This window comes from Pristiophorus japonicus, chromosome 13 (assembly GCF_044704955.1).
Source record: "Pristiophorus japonicus isolate sPriJap1 chromosome 13, sPriJap1.hap1, whole genome shotgun sequence".
NCBI classification, from domain to species: Eukaryota; Metazoa; Chordata; class Chondrichthyes; family Pristiophoridae; genus Pristiophorus; species Pristiophorus japonicus.
Window position 1 is genome coordinate 21,715,543 of NC_091989.1, and position 22,403 is coordinate 21,737,945.

The following is a 22,403-nucleotide window of genomic DNA, read 5'->3' on the forward strand; positions in this document are numbered from 1 at the left end:
CCCCCCTCGCCCCTCCACAACCACAACCATTTCCCCCCCTCCCCCTCCACAACCACAACCATTCCCCCCCTCCCCCTCCACAACCACAACCATTCCCCCCCTCCCCCTCCACAACCACAACCATTCCCCCCCTCCCCCTCCACAACCACAACCATTCCCCCCCTCCCCCTCCACAACCACAACCATTCCCCCCCTCCCCCTCCACAACCACAACCATTCCCCCCTCCCCCTCCACAACCACAACCATTCCCCCCCCCCTCCCCCTCCACAACCCACAACCATCCCCCCCTCCCCCTCCACAACCACAACCATTCCCCCCCTCCCCCTCCACAACCACAACCATTCCCCCCCTCCCCCTCCACAACCACAACCATTCCCCCCCTCCCCCAACCACAACCATTCCTCCCCCTCCCCCTCCACAACCACAACCATTCCACCCCTCCCCCTCCACAACCACAACCATTCCACCCCTCCCCCTCCACAACCACAACCATTCCCCCCCTCCCCCTCCACAACCACAACCATCCACCCCTCCCCCTCCACAACCACAACCATTCCACCCCTCCCCCTCCACAACCACAACCATTCCACCCCTCCCCCTCCACAACCACAACCATTCACCCCTCCCCTCCACAACCACAACCTTCCACCCCTCCCCCTCCACAACCACAACCATTCCACCCTCCCCCTCCACAACCACAACCATTCCACCCCTCCCCCTCCACAACCACACCTCACCCTCCCCCTCCACAACACCATTCACCCTCCCCCTCCACAACCACAACCATTCCACCCCTCCCCCTCCACAACCACAACCATTCCACCCCCTCCCCCTCCACAACCACAACCATTCCACCCTCCCCTCCACAACCACAACCATTCCACCCCTCCCCCTCCACAACCACAACCATTCCACCCCTCCCCCTCCACAACCACAACCATTCCACCCCTCCCCCTCCACAACCACAACCATTCCACCCCTCCCCCTCCACAACCACAACCATTCCACCCCTCCCCCTCCACAACCACACCATTCCACCCCTCCCCCTCCACAACCACAACCACTCCACCCCTCCCCCTCCACAACCACAACCACTCCCACCCCTCCCCTCCACACCACAACCACTCCACCCCTCCCCCTCCACAACCACAACCACTCCCACCCCTCCCACTCCACAACCACAACCATTCCACCCCTCCCCCCTCCACAACCACAACCATTCCACCCCTCCCCTCCACAACCACAACCACTCCACCCTCCCCTCCCACAACCACAACCATTCCACCCCTCCCCCTCCACAACCAACCATTCCACCCTCCCCCTCCACAACAACCATTCCACCCCTCCCCCTCCACAACACAACCTTCCACCCTCCCCCTCCACAACCACTTCCACCCCTCCCCCTCCACACCATTCCACCCCTCCCCCTCCACAACCATTCCCCACCCCTCCCCCACCCAACCTCCCCCTCCACAACCATTCCACCCCTCCCCCTCCACAACCATTCCACCCCACCCCCTCCACAACCAATCCACCCCTCCCCCTCCACAACCATTCCACCCCTCCCCCTCCACAACCATTCCACCCCTCCCCCTCCACAACCATTCCACCCCTCCCCCTCCACAACCATTCCACCCCTCCCCCTCCCCAACCATTCCACCCCTCCCCCTCCCCAACCATTCCACCCCTCCCCCTCCCCAACCATTCCACCCCTCCCCCTCCCCAACAATTCCACCCCTCCCCCTCCCCAACCATTCCACCCCTCCCCCTCCCCAACCATTCCACCCCTCCCCCTCCCCAACCATTCCACCCCTCCCCCTCCCCAACCATTCCACCCCTCCCCCTCCCCAACCATTCCACCCCTCCCCCTCCACAACCATTCCACCCCTCCCCCTCCCCAACCATTCCACCCCTCCCCCTCCCCAACCATTCCACCCCTCCCCCTCCCCAACCATTCCACCCCTCCCCCTCCCCAACCATTCCACCCCTCCCCCTCCCCAACCATTCCACCCCTCCCCCTCCCCAACCATTCCACCCCTCCCCCTCCCCAACCATTCCACCCCTCCCCCTCCCCAACCATTCCACCCCTCCCCCTCCCCAACCATTCCACCCCTCCCCCTCCCCAACCATTCCACCCCTCCCCCTCCCCAACCATTCCACCCCTCCCCCTCCCCAACCATTCCACCCCTCCCCCTCCCCAACCATTCCACCCCTCCCCCTCCCCAACCATTCCACCCCTCCCCCTCCCCAACCATTCCACCCCTCCCCCTCCCCAACCATTCCACCCCTCCCACCGCCGCACGCCGCCCCCCCCCCAAAAAAAAGGATAATGCAAATGCTGTCCCACACTTGGGGTACTGTGAACAGTACTGGTCTCCATATTATACAAAGAATATAGCGGCACTGGTGATACCAGCACTCAGCGGGTATAACTATCAGGAGAAATTGAACAGGCTGGGGTTCTTTTCTCTAAAAAAAAAGAGACGGCTGAGGGGTGAACTGATCGAGGTCTTTAAGATCAGATTTAGGATTTGATGGGGTAGATGCAGAGAAGAGGTTTCTACTTGTGGGGGAGACCAGAACTAGGGGCCATAAATATAAGTTGGTCACTAATAAATCAAATAGCGAATTCAGGAGAAACTTCTTTACCCAGAGAGTGGTTAGAATGTGGAACTCGCTACTGCAGGGAGTGGTTGAGGTGAATAGCAGGTACATTTAAAGGGGAAGCTAGATACATCAGGGGGAAAGGAACAGAAGGATCTACAGATTATGGTTAGGTGAAGAGGGGTGAGAGGAGGGTTGTGTGGAGTGTAAACACCTGCACGGACCCCTGGGGCCGAGCTGTCGGTTCTGTGCTGCACATTCCCTGTAATTCGATGTCTGCTCGTGTGGGCATTTACATGAATCATCTTGTTTGTAGAATTGAGAAAAACAACCTCAACTCGCCTGAGATGACAAACCTCCAACATGTCTCGGCTGACTAATGAGGAACTGGTGCAAATATATTACAGACAGCACTGTGACTGAGCTGTAGGCTGCAAAACTGCTGTGAGCAACAGGCGAACACAAAGCGAGAGATTTGCAGATACGATGCCCCTACATGTGGTAGGAAATGTGGAGGAGGATCGAGTGGGTAAATTCATGATTATCATTTTCCAGACCACACTGAGTTGCAAACATGAATACCACACGGGGTACGGCGGTGGAGCGGATATTTTACTGGACGAGTACTCCCACCAGTTCAAATCCCACCGTCCAAGAATCTGAATTCAGTTTAAAAATCGGGGAATAAAAAGCTGGTACCGCAAAAAAAAAAGCAACCATGAAGCAGTCAGATTGTCGGAAAAATCCAACTGGTTCACCAACGTCCTTTAGGGAAGGTGACCTGCCGACCTTGCCTGGTCTGGTCTATGGGTGACTCCAGTCCCAAACCCAACGTGGTTGACCCTTCTCTGCCCTCTGACGTGGCCAAGCAAGCCACTCAGTTACATTAGAATGCTACAAAGAACAACAGCGGGACTGCAGAGGTCGAAGGTCAAGGCCCATCACCTTCTCAGGGTAACTGGGGAAGGGCAATAAATGGTGGCCTTGCCAGCGACACCCGCATCCCCAGACTGAAAGAGAGAGTCAGAGTTCAGAACTCTCCCAAGGTTGGCACGAGTGAGTAAACACTGGAGCCTGGATGCGAGCTGCAGGGTGCGTAGCTGCTCCGGGAGCACCGACTGCAGTCCAGATCAGTCTGCAACACACTACTGGCCAACACAGATAAAACCGTGCTGCTGTACAACTTCAGTTTTGCTTAGTTTTAGTTTCAGGTCTCTGCTGAAAGCTGTGGCGATAGTTCCAAATCCTGCCCTGCCTTCAGCAGGCTGCAGCACTCGCTATTCACATGACTGGTTCCTCCCATTAACTTCCGTGGACACCCTGAGCCCCCAACACCCTGAGCACCCCCTCCCACAACATCCCAAGCCTCCCTTCCTACACCCCGAGCCCCCCCCCCCCTCCTGACACCCCGAGCCCCCCCCCCCCCTCCTGACACCCCGAGCCCCCCCCCTCCTGACACCCCGAGCCCCCCCCCTCCTGACACCCCGAGCCCCCCCCCCTCCTGACACCCCGAGCCCCCCCCCCCCGACACCCCGAGCCCCCCCCCTCCTGACACCCCGAGCCCCCCCCCCCGACACCCCGAGCCCCCCCCCCCCCGACACCCCGAGCCCCCCCCCCCGACACCCCGAGCCCCCCCCCCCTCCTGACACCCCGAGCCCCCCCCCCCTCCTGACACCCCGAGCCCCCCCCCCCCTCCTGACACCCCGAGCCCCCCCCCCTCCTGACACCCCGAGCCCCCCCCCCTCCTGACACCCCGAGCCCCCCCCCCCCCCTCCTGATACCCCAAACTATGCTACCCATGAACGAGCAGCCCACTGCGGACACTCTTGTAACCAGGGATACACATATTTCCTTTTTGGTAAAATTAGAAGTATGGAGCTTTGTGTTGATTCAACTGTAAACTTTTCCCTTGTGTTCCTCCCAAGCTGCATAAACACAATCCTCTTCCCACCCACCCACATCCCCCACACTCCTCACCTCTTCAGTTCGTCACGCAATCTCCAGTCTTTTAAATCCTAAATCAGTGTCACCTGATCACAACTTCCTCACTCCTCATCTCATTTAGTCTGTTCCACCTGGCACGTGTCTGTCCGGGGAACTGACCACGCCCCCATCGCTTCTCGGCCTTTTGGCTAAGATCATGCGTAACTGACCTGACAGGGGAGTAACCATGACCAGAAAGTGGTTCTCCCTGGATCAGGAAGGTGGTTCTCCTATGCTTTTTGGAAATAGGAGGTGGGGTGGGGTGGTCCAAAGCACGAACCTGGTATTGCAGTACTTCCAGGAACGGTGCTTGGGCTCTAGGCCTTTTGGCTAAGAGCAAAAACATTGGCGCAGAGTGATCCTTGAATGGGCCCAAGGTGACCTTTGGCGTTTATGATCTGACAAGTTGATCTGACAAAGAATTGGAAAGATTGGCAACGAATAAAACATTAAAAAAAAACTGACCACGCCCCTCCCCCTGCCCGCCCAGTGCACTGACCACATTATTCTCAATCAAAGGAAGTAAAGTCGTACCTTGTCTGAAAAGACGAAGCCCAGAACCCCGGCGACCAATTGTAGCAAAAAAATCAGCGTCAGGCAGATAGAGAACTGGAAAATCAAATCACATCAAATCAAAATCACCAGCTACAGAGTTAGAGAAAGAGTTAGACAGAGAGAAACAGAGGGACAGGGGGAGAGAGAGGGAGGGGGGATGTTACCTGAACAAGAGGTGCTGATTGTTAGACGGTAAGCTACGACTGCAATGAGTGCCACATCAGCCCAGGCCCCACAGTGCTCCATAATCAACACTTGCCTTTATTGCCCTGAGCTAATAGTCTCTGTGTAACTCCCCGCCATCGGCAATCGCAGCGTAAATGGTCACAGCCCACAGATATCCAGGTAACCCCTCCCACAGACTCTGTGTAAATCCCCCCCAGCCCCAAAGGGCACCGCTGGATATTACCCACAGCCCCGGAGATTGAGGGCGCCCCGACGGCAGGATTGAGCTCCATTTCCTACCGCAGACGACACACGGCGGGGCCCCTCCCCCCCGCGTTGTGGGTCACTCACCGTCTGCAAGAGGCAGATGTTCTCCCGCAGCGATCCGATACACCCGCAGAATGTGATCAGGAACATCAGCGCGCCCACCACAATCAGCAGGATGGCTGGGTCCACCGCCAGGCAGGCCATGGCGGCCTCTGGAAAACAAGGCAAACCCGTCACGCCACAGCTCCGTAACCCCGACCTCTGACCCCACACCTTCCCTCCTCGACCCATTCTCCACCACCCCAACCCCATCCCCATCCTCTCCTCTTCCCCCGAACTCTCTCCATCCCTACAACACTTCATCTCTCTCCCCTTTGTAATCCTGCCCTCATCGCCCACAACTCACCTCCCCATCCCCTCTGACCAAACCCCTTGACCCCCTCCCCCAACCCCCCTGACCCACCCCTCCATCACCTCTGACCAAATCCCTTTCCCATCCCATCTCCCCATCCCCTCGGCCCCGACCTCAACCCACACCTCCATCCCCTCATCCAACTCCACCTCATTCCCCCTCCCCTGCGTAATTCAGCTCCCATCACTCAACTCCTCCCTCCCCATCCCATCCCCCGCATAATCCAGCTCCTATCCCTCACAACCTCCGTTCCATCCCCCCAGATGCCTATTTCCCCCATCCCCTCAACTCCCCCCATCCCACACCCCCAACCTCAAAATCCACCCTCCCCCCAGTAGCTCCAAAAACAATGGAGAATCATAAAAATTAAATTATGTCACTCACCCGCGTGCTTCATGACTCTGGCATACACACCGATAGCAACCATCACCATGGAGATACTCTGGAAAGAAGCATCCCAAACAGGTTAGATTTAGACAGGAAGACTAAATCAAATCGCTGGTTATAGGAATGTCTGAGCCTGGTTTTAGACCTACTTCCTTCTCAACAGCTACGAGGCCAAATGTTTTTCAGAAGTTACCATTTTATTTGAGGCGATGACTCCCTCACTCTCTCTCATCACCCCCGTGCCCCCTTTCCCTGCTCTCCAGGACCCCGGATTCCAGCTGGGAGACTGCTCGCCCCAGGCCTCTCTCAATTCTGCTCTAAATTAATTTTTAAAAATTAATTCTTAGGCTGAGGGCATCGCTTAAGATTACCAACCCTCCAGGATTGTCCTGGAGTCTCCAAAAAAAAGACTTGCATTTATATAGCGCCTTTCACAACCACCGGATGTCTCAAAGCACTTTACAGCCAATGAAGTACTTTTGGAGTGTAGTCACTGTTGTAATGCAGGAAACGCATCAGCCTATTTGCACACAGCAAGCTCCCACAAACAGCAATGTGATGATGACCAGATAATCTGCTTTTTTTAATGTTGCTTGAAGTATAAATATTGACTAGGACACCAGGGATAACTCCCCTGTTCTTCTTCGAAATAGTGCTGTGGGATCTTTTACGTCCACCTTGAGAGAGCAGACGGGGCCTCGGTTTAACATCTCATCCGAAAGACAGCACCTTTGACAGTACAGCACTCCCTCAGCACTGCACTGGAGTGTCAGCCTAGATAATGTGCTCAAAGTCCCTGGAGTGGTTCTTGAACCCACAACCTTCTGACTGAGGGGCGAGTGTGCTACCCACTGAGTCACAACTGCCACCAGGAGTTGAAGATTAATCTCTAGAACTGAGGGATAAATATTGGCCAGGACACCGCGGTTAACTCGCCTGCTCTTCTTCGAAATAGTGCCATGGAATCTTTTACGGCCACTTGAGAGAGCAGCTGGAGCCTCGGTTTAACGTCTCATCCGAAAGACAGTACCTCTGACAGTGTAGTGTAATCATAAGGCCATTTAAAAAAAAAAAATGTTTTCCTTCAACACTTCTGTTTATTATGTATAGATTCCATGACCTGGGGGTTTGTGTGTTGGCGAGCGTAGCCCGGGGCTATTGATCCATCACCTTATTCTGCAGTCATACTGCCTTCCCCCTACATCTTCTATCCATTCATGGAGACAAGAGTCTGGTTGAAGAGACCCATGCCTGGGGTTGGAGGTGGGGGGAGTGGATCTTCTCTGCTGAAGAAACCGATGGGTACTCCGTGACCCTCTTACAAAGAGGGTTGCGTCTCAGCCTGAAACTCCACCCCCCTGCCTTACTTGGGCCCTTCTCTGCCCCTTGGGCAGGTGCACCTGCTCCGACCATACTGGAGCTGGGGCTTCAAAGGACGGACAGCCAGGGTTCAGAGGTCAAACATCGCCAAGGGCCATTATTTGGACATCCCTAATCTTAGCAAGATGGTCTTGAAGCATCTCATCAGAACAGGAGGAGGCCACTCAGCCTATCGATCCTAAATCTGCCATTCAATTAGATCATGGCTGATCTGTCCCACAGCTCCATTTACCAGCCTTTGCTCAGTATCTCTGGATACCCGAACCCAACAAAAATCTGTCGATCTCAACACATGAAAATTTCTGTCTCACGCAACCGTGGTCAATTACACACAGGCTGCGGAATAAAACCATCGTGACAGTGGCCCATGAGTTCTGAACCATTACCGACCATTTCCTCAGTCAACACCACATTATATTGCACAAGTTCCACATCAAACACCCAAAGCTGGTGTTACAGACGGTAAATGTGAAAATGAAACCAATACAAAAGTGCTGATGATTCTGGGGTAGGAACATCGCAGAAAAACACCTAACACCACGGGGATGGTGATGTGACTCTCCAAATTATCCAGAGTGGAGGGCTCGAGGTCTGAAACCCCCTCTGTGCCCAAAAATGCCCCAACATGGTTAGCCAACGCACAGCGAGCGTCCTGGGAGCCTGCGTGGTGTGTACCCAACACTCATATTTTATACATGGGGCCAGTTACCCATAAAGAGACTTGCATTTATATAGCGCCACGACCATTGGACAGCTTAAAGCGCTTTACAGCCAATGAAGTACTTTTGAAGTATAGTCACTGTTGTAATATAGGAAACGTGGCAACCAACTTGTGCACAGCAAGCTCCCACAAACAGCAATGTGATAATGACCAGATAATCTGTTTTGTTTTGTTGACTGAGGGATAAATATTGGCCAGGACACCGCGGTTAACTCGCCTGCTCTTCTTCGAAATAGTGCCATGGAATCTTTTACGGCCACTTGAGAGCGCAGCTGGGGCCTCGGTTTAACGTCTCATCCAAAAGGCAGTACCTCTGACAGTGTAGCACTCCCTCAGCACTGCACTGGAGTGTCAGCCTAGATTAATGCGCTCAAGTCCCTGGAGTTTGTCTTGAACCCACAACCTTCTGACTCAGGCGAGTGTGCTATCCAGTGAGCCACAGCTGACACTACCATAAAACAGTTGGAGTGCCTGAGAAGCTGTCCAGCACCATTACAAATTGGAAATGAAAGGGAGGGCTACAAGCATTGTTGCCCCTAATAGTTTTTGGGTGCAGACCCCTTTAAGGGACTGCGTGGCCACGCGACTTAGAGGGAACATTGGCTACAAGAGACTTACTCTGTATCTATCCCGTGCTGTACCTGCCCTGGGAGTGTTTGATGGGACAGTGTAGAGGGAGCTTTACTACACTTGATCTAGGAACGTTTGATGCTGACACCCAGTTTCTGAAATGAGGAAGTATTCTCTCTTCAGGACAGATATCACTCACATTTAGCAGCGCAAAAGTTCATCCCAAATAATGAACTGATTATTGCCGTGCTGATCAGCATTTTAAAAAGGGGCTTAAAAAGAAAAAAAGTGTGCCAGTGGGACAGCGGTAACCATCACAACACAGCTCCATCCTCAGGGTCTGGTGCCAACGAGAGGCACAGGCGGATTGCTCTCAAACCCTCGTTCACACAAAGCCCCTCCAACTTCATGCTTGGTCTCCAGGTTAAACAGGACGGGGAGCCAATACTCAAGAGGCTTAGAATTGAAGAGGAAGAATAGCTTTGTTGGGGTTACGGAGGGGCAGCTCCTGGCCTCATCTCAGCACGTCCCTACAATGGCCAAACTGAACATCCTTGGTCCTTTAATCACCAGTGATACTTTCACCCAGGGCAGGTCAGGCAGAAGCGAGAGACTTCACCCCATCTGGGAAAATCTCTTCTAGTTGGGGTTTCTAGCGAAATACAAAAATGCACTCTGGTTTCCGAGCTGTCGGGTTTGTGAAGAACAATCGCTTTGTGCCCAGAGAAATATTTTATGGACAGCTGATCCAAAACACTGCTGCCCATATCCTAACTGCACTGTCTGAGGGGCTGTCTTGCGAATAGAACGTTAAACCGAGGTCCCAACAGGTGGACGTCAAAGATCCCATGGCACTACTTTGAAGAAAAGAAAGGGAGCCATCCCCAGTGCCCGGGACAATATTTATCCCTCAATCAACATCACTAAAACAGATTATCTGGTCATTATCACATTGCTGTTTGTGGGAGCTTGTTGTGCACAAATTGGCTGCCGCGTTTCCTACATTACTAGTGACTACACTTCAAAAGTACTTCACTGGCTGTAAAGCGCTTTGGAACGTCTGGTGGTCGTGAAAGGCGCTATGTAAATGCCAGTCTTTTTTTTTAACGTCCTTGGTCACTGAACGATGGTAAATTTTATACACGTGAAAGATATTTAATGTATTGTGTAAAGAGTTTTCTACTAAAATTAGTGCATGTGGCTTAAACGGTAACAGTGTGCACCTTGAAAAGCAATTAATTGGCTGCAAATCTCAGACAGGTCCTGAAAATATAACGAGCTTCTTTACAAATGTTTTCTTCCCATTGTACAGTGTTGGCACGTTACCTTCCTTCGATGCGGCATTGGATCGGGACTCAACACCCCGTCTCGTGTAGACAGGCTGTCGGTATTAGTGGTGGTGAAGCCTGCTAGATTAAATCAGGCTGAGAACAGGATGTGTTGGCCATTAGAACAGACTTTCCACATTAAGATCAGAGGGAGGAACAGGTGCGCTGGGCTGGGCAGAAACTCCCGGCTGGAGACTGCGATTTAATTGGATGAGACTTCCCAGGCCTGGCCTGGAGCCTGGAATTTTCTCCAACACAACGTCTATTTTATTTCGGAAAAGGTAGAACGCTCGTCAAACCACATCTGGGCACCGCTGTTACATCTGTTTCAACAATCAGAACCAGAATAACTGGCGCCCTCCAAAAGAGAACACACTTCTGACTAAAGGTCACAGACCTGAAACTTTAACACGCTTTCTCTCTCCACAGATGCTGTCCGACCTGTAATTCCAGCATTTTCTGTAAGTACTTTTGAAGTGTGGTCACTGTTACAATGTAGGAAACACAAAAGCCAATTTGCGTACAGCAAGCAACAAGATAAAATGAGCAGATGTTGGTTGAGGAATAGATGGCTAGGACACCGGGGGGAAAAACTCGCCTGGTTTTCTTTGAACCAGTGACGTAGGATCTTTTACGCCCACCTGAGAGGGCAAACAGGGCCTCAGTTTAACGTCTCAGCTGAAAGATGGCACCTCAGACAGTGAAGCATCTCCCTCAGTATGGCACTGGAGTGTCAGTCTGGATTTTGAGTTCAACGTTCCGTAGGAAGTACTAGCAAGGCGTGGTTAGACATTGAGGGCGGAACTTTGGGAGGGGGCAGGGATGGTGGTAGGGGAATGAGTAGGTGGGGTGCTCTATACTGGGGGTTATTTCCTAATCTTGTAGATCGAGAACAGAAGGATAATGGTTATGTTACTGGACTAGTAATCCAGAGGCCTGCACATTAATGATCCAGAGACAGGAGTTCAAATCCCACCACGGCGGCTGGGGAATTTAACTTCAGTTAATTAAATAAATTTGGAATAAAAAGATGCTAGTATCCGTAATGGTGACCACGTAACTACCAAATGGTCATAACCCCCCCCCCCCCCCTCTTGTTCACTAATGTCCTTTAGGGAAGGAAATCTGCCGTACTTACCTGTCCTGGTCCACAGCAATGTGCTCGACTCTTAGCTGCCCTCTGAGCAAGCCCGAGTCGTACCAAAGTGCTACAAAGTAGTATCACCACACGGACTGCAGCGGTTCAAGAAGGCGGCTCACCACCACCTTCTCAAGGGCAAGTAGGGATGGGCAATAAATGCTGGCCTTGCCAGCAACGCCCACATCCGATGAATAAATTAAAAAAATATATATTGTAACTCATGTATCTGGGCATTATGGAATATTTTGTAACTAATCTCTGGTATCTGCCAAGAATCTATCCTTGGCCCCCTCCTATTTCTCTGCCTCTTAGCGATATCATCCAAAAACACAGCGTCAGTTTCCACATGTACGCGGACGACACCCAGCTCTACCTCACCACCATTTCTCTCGAACCCTCCATGGTCTCTCAATTGTCAGACTGCTGGTCCGACATTCAGTACTAGATGAACAGAAATTTCCTTCAACTGAATAATAGGACCAAAGCCGTCGTCTTTGGTCCCGGCCACAAACTCCGTTCCTTAGACACCAACTCCATCCTTCTCACTGAAACGTGTCTGAGGCTGAACCACACTGTTTCGCAGCCTTGGTGTCATGCTTGACCCAGAGATGAGATTCCGACCACATATTCACGCCATAACTGAGACCGCCTATTTGCACCTCCTGCGTAACATTGCCCATCTACACCTCAACCTCAGCTAGTCTGTTGATGAAACCCTCATCCATGCCTTTGTTAGCTCTAGACTTGCCTATTCCATCATCATCATCACAGGCAGTCCCTCGAAAATCGAGGAAAACTTGCTTCCACACTAAGTTCTTCCAACGCACTCCTGGCTACCCTCCCACATTCTACCCTACGTAAACTGGATGATCCAAAACTTGGCTGCCCGTGTCTTAACTCGCACCAAGTCCCGCTCACCCATCACCCCTGTGCTCGCTGACCTACATTGGCTCCCGGTTAAGCAATGCCTCAAAATTTCAAAATTCTCATCCTTGTTTTCAAATCCCTCCATGGCCTCGCCCCTCCCTATCTCTATAATCTCCTCCAGCCTCACAACCCTCCGAGACATCTGCACTCCTCCAATTCTGGCCTCTTGAGCATCCCCGATTATTATCGCTCCACCATTGGTGGCTGTTCCTTCAGCTGCCTAGGCCCCAGCTCTGGAATTCCCTCCCTAACCTCTCCACCTCATCAAAACCTACCGCTTTGACCAACCTTTCAGTCATCTGCCCCAATATCTCCTTATGTGACTCGGTTTCAAATGTTGTTAGATAACACCCCAGTGAAGCACCCTGGGACATTTATATTAAAGGCTCTATATAAAATACAAGTTGTAGTTGTTCTGTATCTGGGCATTGAGATATATTCAGTAACTAACTCCAGTATTGGTGCCTGGAAAATAAATGGATTTTTGTCTTAACTGAAGCAAGACTTTTGCTGTCCAGTTGACAACATAGACGTTTCTAGACTGTCCAATCCAAACGGGGCTGGTGGCATCCCCAGGTGTACCAGGGTTACGTGACTGGCAGCTGGATGGAAAATGAGAAGGTGATGGAGACAGAGGACTGAAGGCGTCAGAAGATCAGGAGATTGTTTGGATAAGAGGAAAGGTTACCGAGGGCCGTGCGGCTTGTGGTCGGCCGGTGCGGACACGATGGGCCGGTTAGCCTGAAATTGGTGGTGGGGAAAATGTTGGAATCCACTATTAAAGATGTAATAACAGCGCATTTGGAAAGCAGTGACAGGATCGGTCCAAGTCAGCATGGATTTATGAAAGGGAAATCATGCTTATGGACGATGTAACTAGTAGAGTGGACAAGAGAGAACCAGTGGATGTGGTGTATTTGGACTTTCAAAAGGCTTTTGACAAGGTCCCACACAAGAGATTGGTGTGCAAAATTAAAGCACATGGTATTGGGGGTAATGTATTGACGTGGATAGAGAACTGGTTGGCAGACAGGAAGCAGAGAGTCGGGATAAATGGGTCCTTTTCAGAATGGCAGGCAGTGACTAGTGGGGTGCCGCAGGGTTCACTGCTGGGACCCTAGCTATTTACAATATACATCAATGATTTAGATGAAGGAATTGAGTGTAATATCTCCAAGTTTGCAGATGACGCTAAACTGGGTGACGGTGTGAGCTGTGAGGAGGACGCCAAGAGACTACAGGGTGACTTGGACAGGTTAGGTGAGTGGGCAAATGCATGGCAGATGCAATATAATGTGGATAAATGTGAGGTTATCCACTTTGGTGGCAAAAACAGGAAGGCAGAATATTATCTGAATGGTGACAGATTAGGAAAAGGGGAGGTGCAACGAGACCTGGGTGTCATGGTACATCAGTCATTGAAAGTTGGCATGCAGGTACAGCAGGCGGTGAAGGCAGCAAATGGCATGTTGGCCTTCATAGCTAGGGGATTTGAGTATAGGAGCAGGGAGGTCTTACTGCAGTTGTACAAGGCCTTGGTGAGGCCTCACCTGGAATATTGTGTTCAGTTTTGGTCTCCTAATCTGAGGAAGGACATTCTTGCTATTGAGGGAGTGCAGCGAAGGTTCACCAGACTGATTCCCGAGATGGCAGGACTGACATATGAGGAGAGACTGGATCGACTGGGCCTGTATTCACTGGAGTTTAGAAGAATGAGAGGGGATCTCATAGAAACATATAAAATTCTGACAGGATTGGACAGGTTAGAGGCCGGAAGAATGTTCCCGATACTGGAGAAGTCCAGAACCAGGGGTCACAGTCTAAGGATAAGGGGTAAGCCATTTAGGACCGAGATAAGGAGAAACTTCTTCACTCAGAGAGTTGTTAACCTGTGGAATTCTCTACCGCAGAAAGTTGTTGAGGCCAGTTCGTTAGATATATTCAAGAGGGAGTTAGATATGGCCCTTGTGGCTAAAGGGATCAAGGGGTATGGAGAGAAAGCATGAATGGGGTACGGAGGTGAATGATCAGCCATGATCTTATTGAATGGTGGTGCAGGCTCGAAGGGCCGAATGGCCTACTCCTGCACCTATTTTCTATGTTTCTATGGGCCGAAATGGCCTCCTTGTGCGCTGTAGATTTCTATGTTTCTATGTTACGGATGTTAGGCTTGTTTTTCCTAAGAAAAAAAGAGATTGCAAAATGATCCAGCTGCTCACCGACTAAATAACCCCACTGAAATCTCTTGCTGCGGGCTGTCCATGCTGAGTAACACTCACCCTCATCACTAGGGTGTGTGCGCCTCACTCCATCACCATCGGAAACAATCCACTCATTGATATGACACAGATTGCAGGCCTGGGTGCGGAGTGAGCCCACACTCACGGGTTTCAGCCCTCGGCCTGACTCAGACGTTACACAGCTTCATTCCAATTTGCTGCAGGGCATGTCAGGACAAAACAAAAACCACAGCCCAACTGCTCTACTTCTCCAACACTGGCCACGTGCCAACGACTCACGGCAATGGGGCCCTAGTGGCTACGCCGTGGATTGACAAGGACCAGTTGGAGATTCCATTTCCCATCCCAACCCCAATCATCGGGGAAATGACAGCCAGATTATTTTTTATTGTGAAGTACTTGATTCACTAAAACGTAAATCAATGTTAAGAATAAATACACTGCGTGACCTGACAGTGTGCAACAGGATTGTGCAGAAAGAGTTTTACTTTGCATCTCACCCACGCTGTACCTGGCATATGCTTGCAGCTGAGGCAACATATATAGAGGGAGTTTACTTTGCCCGAGCTGTGAAGAGTCAAATCCACAGGTTTTGATTGGACTGCAACAGAAGCATCTCCCCAGTGCATGGTCACACCAAGTGCTGACAGCATTCAACTTTGGCAGAGTGTATTTTCAGGAGGTGGCCAGTCAGTCCCTCGAGTCTGTTCTGCCACTCATCGTCAATCTGTATTTCAACTCCATCTACAGGCTGGGCCCGAGGTTACACAAAAGGAAAGTGATTTAAAGTTAACATTAACATGGCAGCTCTGCCATCCTGGTGTCCAGTTTGTTTACGCTCGTTCTGAAAATCACAGGGATTCTCTCCACAGATCCTGCTGGGCCCCATGTCAGTCTTCCAGTCAATTGGAACTTGCTGACAGTAAACGGGGGCTCATCGACACATGGGAACCAGGTGAAAAGGGACTGCGGCACCAACCAAGAAACAAAAGACCGGCATTTATATAGTGTCTTTCAGAACCTCAGGACGTCCCAAAGCATTTTACAGCCAATGAAGTACTTTGGGAGTATAGTCATTATGGTATCGTAGGAAACACGGCCAATTTGCTTACAGCAAGCTCTCACACACAGCAATGTGATAATGATCAGATCATTTTTTTTTAAAAAGTGATGCTGATTGAGGGATAAATATGGCCAGGACACCAGGTAAAGCTCCCCTGCTCTTCTTCGAAACAGTGCCATGGGATCTTTTACGTCCACCTGAGAGAGCATATGAGGCCTCGGTTTAACGTCTCATTCGAAAGACGGCACCTCCGACAGCGCAGCGCTCCCTCAGCACTGCACTGGAGTGTCAGCCTGGATTATGGGGCTCGAGTCTCTGGAGTGGGACTCGAACCCACGACCGTCTGACTCAGGCGAGGGTGCTACCCACTGAGCTGAAACCAGGCAGCGAGCTTTCATCTCCAATGCTCATTAGTATTCAGAAGCTCGCTGGCCCATGATCAGTAAACCTTTTGAAAGCCCGTGAATGGTCTGGGATAATAAAGGTACCTTCAGGCAAACTGGTCAGAAAATTAAACATGGTTGTCGAGGCACTGTGGGAGGGAGTGTGTTTAAAGTATCTCCCCTGCCCCCTCCCCCCATCCAGCCTCTCTATTTCCTTCTCCACTAATCTTTTATCCTTTATTCACAGGAAACCAGCGGGAACCATTTCTTAATAAGCAAGAGAATTCCTCCCCCCCCCCCCCCACCCCAAGCAGTCTGTCCAGTGACCCTGGTTTCAATCCAGAGCCTTTGCTGTTTCCTATTCCTAGCACATCCCTGCCAAGTGCAACCAATGGAGCATAGCCAGCCAAGCTCTCTGTATGCTTGTAACTTGCCACATGGTTTCCACAGTCGAATGGCACAGCTCACACTCAGTACCCTCTCGTTCCCTGCTGGGCTCAAAGCAAGAATAAGGCTGAGTAATACCGCAGCAGCATGGCTGTGCATCCGGGGGGGGGGGGGGGGGAAGGAAGGGCGGCGGTGGATAGCATGGGATCATTCTATACTCGGCTGGGAATGTGGATTCAGCACTGTAGCAATGGTGGGAAGGTCGTGGCAGACTGGCGACGAGTGATTGGGGCGGAGGAGTGATGAGGGATCGTGGCTGAGATTTGGTGGGTAATTGTGACGGAGGTTTGGCGAATGTTTGGTGCGGAGGCAGATCGTGGCGGAGGTGCAGCGAGTGTTTTTGTGGCGGAGGAGCGGTGAGAGATCGTGGCGGAGGTGCAGCGAATGAGGGTACGGGGGCCCAGAAGAGCCCAGGGGCAGCATGGCCAGCCCACACTGCAATGTGTGCGCAATAGGTCCGTGCAGCAGAGCAGGTCTCCTGTTGTCCTGGTTAACCCTTGCCACTGGATAAAGGCCTAGCTCTGTCAAGCCTGTGTGGTGGCTGGTGTGCAATGGTCACCACGTTAAAAAAATCCACGCACAGGCATCTTCCACCCCCTCAATTGGAGTTCAGGACTGGAACATCGGGTCCTTCATTGAAACATCTGTGAACTCATGGGGAAGCAAGTCATCCTCGTTCGAGGGACCGCCTATTATGATGATGCTTTTATGGGAGCAGGGTTGCAGGGAGGAGATCAGGGCAGTTTATTGGGACAAAACAAAGCTAGTCAGTCTCTAACAATTGAACAGAACCGATTGGCAAGCTCGAAGGTCGACTGAGGTCGTCACGAGCGCGTTAAACTCCGGCCTTCCACTGGGATCCATATCCGGCCGGAATCAAGGGGATGAAAGTGTCCTCTCTTGGCATTTTACCTCCGCGAGGAGTCGGAGGCAGTTGCAACCCATTTCGTCATCAGTCTGAGTGCGCGGAGTAAAGCCTCCCATCTTTTTGCGCACAGACCAAGTCTCGTTTACGCACTGACCTGCGGCAGACAGCAGAGAGGATTCCCTCTCCTGACCGCTGCCTACTGTTGCCAAGTGCATGGGTTTATGCTTCCGACCACTATTCCTGCTGGAAAGTGCAACGTTACTCGTAGGTGAGGAGGGGGGGGTGAAATCAGGGGGCGTCTGGCTGGGTTGTGATGCCCACCACAGTTAAATAGCCCACTAGCACACACTTTCAAGGCACACACGTGGAGGGTAGCCAGCACACTTCCATCAAACCTTTGACATTTTCCTATTTCCCATTCTCTTCCCTCCCTGCCCCCGAACTTCTCCAAGTCAAAAGTCACCAGGGTCCCAGATTGATCTTTTGGGTGAGGCGCCAGAGTAAACCAGAGCCTGTCAGTTTGTACCTCAGGACCAGTCACCATCAGGAGAGGGCCGAGAAAACAGTGGAAAGAATATAATGAAAAGAATAAAGAAAAGATCAATCAGCTCATTCATCCGCTCCCCCCACATCCCATGTACAGTCTCCCCCATCATAAACTCCAGCCTGCACACCCGGACACTCCCCTCACGGAAGGATCTGCATAGTTTTGTCCGGTCCAAACAGGAAGGGGTTAGTGACCAGTGCCCATTGGATCAAAACAGTGATACAGGGAGGAGCCAAAGACACAAAGGTCTGAATAAAAACACTCGGCTTCAGACGGAATTGACAGCAAACGTGGTCCATTGATCAGATGGACATCAATGTCCAGCACTGGGCCTGACTCAGGGGGCCCCTCACTCAAGGGGCCCCTCACTCAAGGGCCAGTCGAATATCAAAGTGGAACCATCGAGGGAGCTGGGTCTTCCAAAATATGGTGGGCAAACTGGTTTTAGTTTTGTTCGGGGAGGGAGAAGAATGCAGTGCCCAGCTGTTTACACTGTACATTAATGATTTAGATGAGGGGATTAAATGTAGTATCTCCAAATTTGCGGATGACACTAAGTTGGGTGGCAGTGTGAGCTGCGAGGAGGATGCTGTGAGGCTGCAGAGCGACTTGGATAGGTTAGGTGAGTGGGCAAATGCATGGCAGATGAAGTATAATGTGGATAAATGTGAGGTTATCCACTTTGGTGGTAAAAACAGAGAGACAGACTATTATCTGAATGGTGACAGATTAGGAAAAGGGGAGGTGCAAAGAGACCTGGGTGTCATGGTACATCAGTCATTGAAGGTTGGCATGCAGGTGCAGCAGGCGGTTAAGAAAGCAAATGGCATGTTGGCCTTCATAGCAAGGGGATTTGAGTACAGGGGCAGGGAGGTATTGCTACAGCTGTACAGGGCATTGGTGAGGCCACACCTGGAGTATTGTGTACAGTTTTGGTCTCCTAACCTGAGGAAGGACATTCTTGCTATTGAGGGAGTGCAGCGAAGGTTCACCAGACTGATTCCCGGGATGGCGGGACTGACCTATCAAGAAAGACTGGATCAACTGGGCTTGTATTCACTGGAGTTCAGAAGAATGAGAGGGGACCTCATAGAAACATTTAAAATTCTGATGGGGTTAGACAGGTTAGATGCAGGAAGAATGTTCCCAATGTTGGGGAAGTCCAGAACCAGAGGTCACAGTCTAAAGATAAGGGGTAAGCCATTTAGGACCGAGATGCAGAGGAACTTCTTCACCCAGAGAGTGGTGAACCTGTGGAATTCTCTACCACAGAAAGTTGTTGAGGCCAATTCACTAAATATATTCAAAAAGGAGTTAGATGAGGTCCTTACTACTAGGGGGATCAAGGGGTATGGCGAGAAAGCAGGAATGGGGTACTGAAATTGAATGTTCAGCCATGAACTCATTGAATGGCGGTGCAGGCTAGAAGGGCCGAATGGCCTACTCCTGCACCTATTTTCTATGTTTCTATGTCTATGTTTCATCATGGCACTGTCGTTAGCAAGCATCGCAATGATGGGTTCCAACATAAGCCAACATGGGTGTTGATAAAATAATAAGACACATTTTCTTTATGGACTCTGAGTTTTTGTGATGGGACGCCCCCTGGGTCAACATCCAAACTCTCAGCCATGGGGCAGAACATTATTGGCTGGAACGTCATTGGAACGTTATATTGGCTGGGAGCAAGAGCTTGATAGCTCGAAGAGGTTTTGATTGCATGTAAGGTGTGTGTACACGTGCATTTGCATCCGAGAGTTTTTCTATGTACAAGCCCTTGCATGCGTCTCCCTCTACACACGTGTATGTGCATGCATGTGCGTGGAAGGGGTGGAGTAAATGAATCAGACACTGATGAGCTGTGCTTGCTGGGATTACTCACTTGGCCGTGTGCCAACAGCGTACATTAACACCAGCGATGGGTGCAGGGCAGGCTATGTGTCTACGTCATGTGCATCCTGGGTCGAGGAGCTCTCAACCAAGCTGGAATAAGTTGCCCCGATTTGTTCTTTGCGGCTGCTGCAAGTCTGGGCTCGGTCTCTCCCACACCCTGCCTCACAGAAAGTTTACAAACGGAAGCAGGGAGGATAAATGCTGGTCACTGCCCCACCTCCCCTGCAATCGGTTTCAACATGATGGACTCTGTCCAATATAAATTCAGCCGGTCCGTCTTCAGCTCTGGATGGTGAGAGGAGGACTGCAGCCATGCCCAGTCGTGGAGCCAGGGCACAGTCACGGGAATGAGGAGGCCGTGATTTTCTCACTCACCAGAAATTAGACTATGAAGGCCCATCATTACTAAAGAAAAAAAGCCGTAAAATCACCACCTGGGGGCTCGCGGTCCTAACCCAGTAACACTCAAATGTGTCCAGGGGGTTCACCCTTCTCTATGGCCTATGGAAGATATAGGACTCTGCATTCGGCTGGCCTTCCATCCATGAGCGAAGTGGGCAATGTAGACGTAGACAGATCACCATTAGAATTGGAGCAGGGGACAAGTTGGGGAATAACCGTGTCCATTATCATCAAGTTTGGTAGAACAGCTACATTGAAACAAACTGGATGGTTGGCATTGAAAGCCTTGGATACAGGGCAGAGGAATACAGCCATCCAGCTGCTCGAGGCTGTTTGGCCATTCATTCAATTAGATCATGGCTGATCTGCATCCTAACTCCATTTACCCACCTGGGTTCCAGATCCTTTAATACCCTTACCCAACAAAAATTCCCAGTTGACCCGCAGCCCGAACAGCTTTTCGGGAGAAGAGTGTTCCAGATTTCTACTACTCTGTGTGAAGTTGTGTCTTCTGATATCAGCCCTGAATGGCCTAGCTCTAAATTTAAGCTTATGCTCCCTTGATTTGGATTCCCCCACCCTATCAACTATCTTAAACACCCCAATTAGATCACTGTCTACAAAAAAAAAACGAGGGAAATACAAGCAACAGGTCCTCATAATTTAACCCTTTTTAAGCCCCGGTATCATTCTGGGGAACCCGCGTTGCACCCGCTCCAAGGCCAACTTGCCCTTGATGAGCTGTGGTGCCCAGAACTGAATGTAATACTCTAAATATGCTTGAACCAGAACTTATATAACTGTAACATTACACCCACCCCTTTGTATTCCAGCCCCCTTGAGGAATAGTGTTTAACAGGTGCCCAGTTTCAGGTTGCTGCACAAGTGCCCATCAATAACTCCAAGGATCTCCTCAGACACCCAGTTATTGAACATACGCACTCACATTCCATTTACTGACGCATTCTCTTCCTGCTTCCCTAGACTCCCAGTATTTAATAGATCGACATTTGGTTTTTTGTGTGTGTTTGACAAGATGATCGTTTGGTGAAAAAAGGGTGGAAAAGAATGATTTTCCTTCTCTGGTTACATATGTTTCACTGTGTCCCCCCCCCTCCCCCACCGCTAATAGCGTAGAAAGGTCGAGCTAACAGATCTCCAGTGTCTTTCTCGTCATTAACCGGGAGTGGGCTGGGACATTTGACATACAGAATCCAAGAGAAATAAACAGCCAATATTGTTGTGAAGCCTTGGAAAATATTACAGTCCCGAGGGGGAAGGAGCAGACAACTAGACACGGACATTAACTGTTTACACTGCAAGGTGTGAGGACATACTGGCTATACGAGTTTGAAAGAAAGACTTGCATTTCTCAGGAATTCCCAAAGTGCCTTATAGCCAATTAAGTACTTCTGAAGTGTTGTAATGTCGGAAATGCGGAAGCCAATTTGCGTACAGCAAGATCCCACGAACAGCAATGTGATAATGACCAGATAATCTGGAAGGGGAGGTTACATAAAGGTGTTGGTTGAGGGATAAACTTTAGTCAGGAAGAATTCCCCTGCCCTTCTTAAGAGAAATAGTGCCATGGGATCTTTTACATCCACTTGAGAACACAAGAATTAGGTGCAGGAGCAGGCCATAAGGTCTCTCAAACCTGCTCCCCCATTCAGTAAGATCATGGCTGATCTTTGAGCTCAACTCCACTTTCTTGCCCGATCCCAGATGCAGATGACAGTTCTGATTCCACAATCTGCCTCCATCCTATCGAGTACTGTGGATCCTTGCTGTGCAAATTGGCTGCCATCTTTCCTACATTAAAACGGTGACTACACTGCAAAAGTGCTTAATTGACTGAAGCACTTTGGGACGTCCTGAGGTCATGAAAGGCGCTATATAAATGCAAGCTTTTTCTTTGTGCTCTTTGCATCAGGCCTACACTAGAGGACACTGGAGAGTCTCAACTCGGTTCGGATTCAAAACCAAAACTAGAGAAGGTGGCACTGAGTTGGTACTAAAGTATCAGTTCTCAGCCACAGTTGGCACTACGCCACGTGGCCAGTTACACTGGGATCAGGCTGCAGAGGGGATCGGGGAGATGAAGCCACACAGCCTCTTG

The 22,403-nt window shown here is 51.0% G+C and overlaps 1 protein-coding gene and 1 non-coding gene across 3 annotated transcripts in view; one reads left to right on the forward strand and one right to left on the reverse strand.

Annotated features, from left to right (window-relative positions):
- Positions 1-22,403, reverse strand: part of tspan33a (tetraspanin 33a) — a 42,823-nt gene that overhangs the window by 11,738 nt on the left and 8,682 nt on the right. For both annotated transcript variants that reach the window (XM_070896586.1, XM_070896585.1), the window contains exons 2-4: positions 6,372-6,429; positions 5,660-5,787; positions 5,123-5,197 (exon numbers count right to left, since the gene is read on the reverse strand). In XM_070896586.1, coding sequence (XP_070752687.1) covers positions 5,123-5,197; positions 5,660-5,787; positions 6,372-6,429 — 261 coding nt within the window. The remainder of the gene's footprint in view (positions 1-5,122; positions 5,198-5,659; positions 5,788-6,371; positions 6,430-22,403) is intronic.
- Positions 4,718-4,905, forward strand: LOC139279186 (U2 spliceosomal RNA). Its single transcript, XR_011596415.1, has one exon. It is a non-coding gene; the product is annotated as a U2 spliceosomal RNA (small nuclear RNA).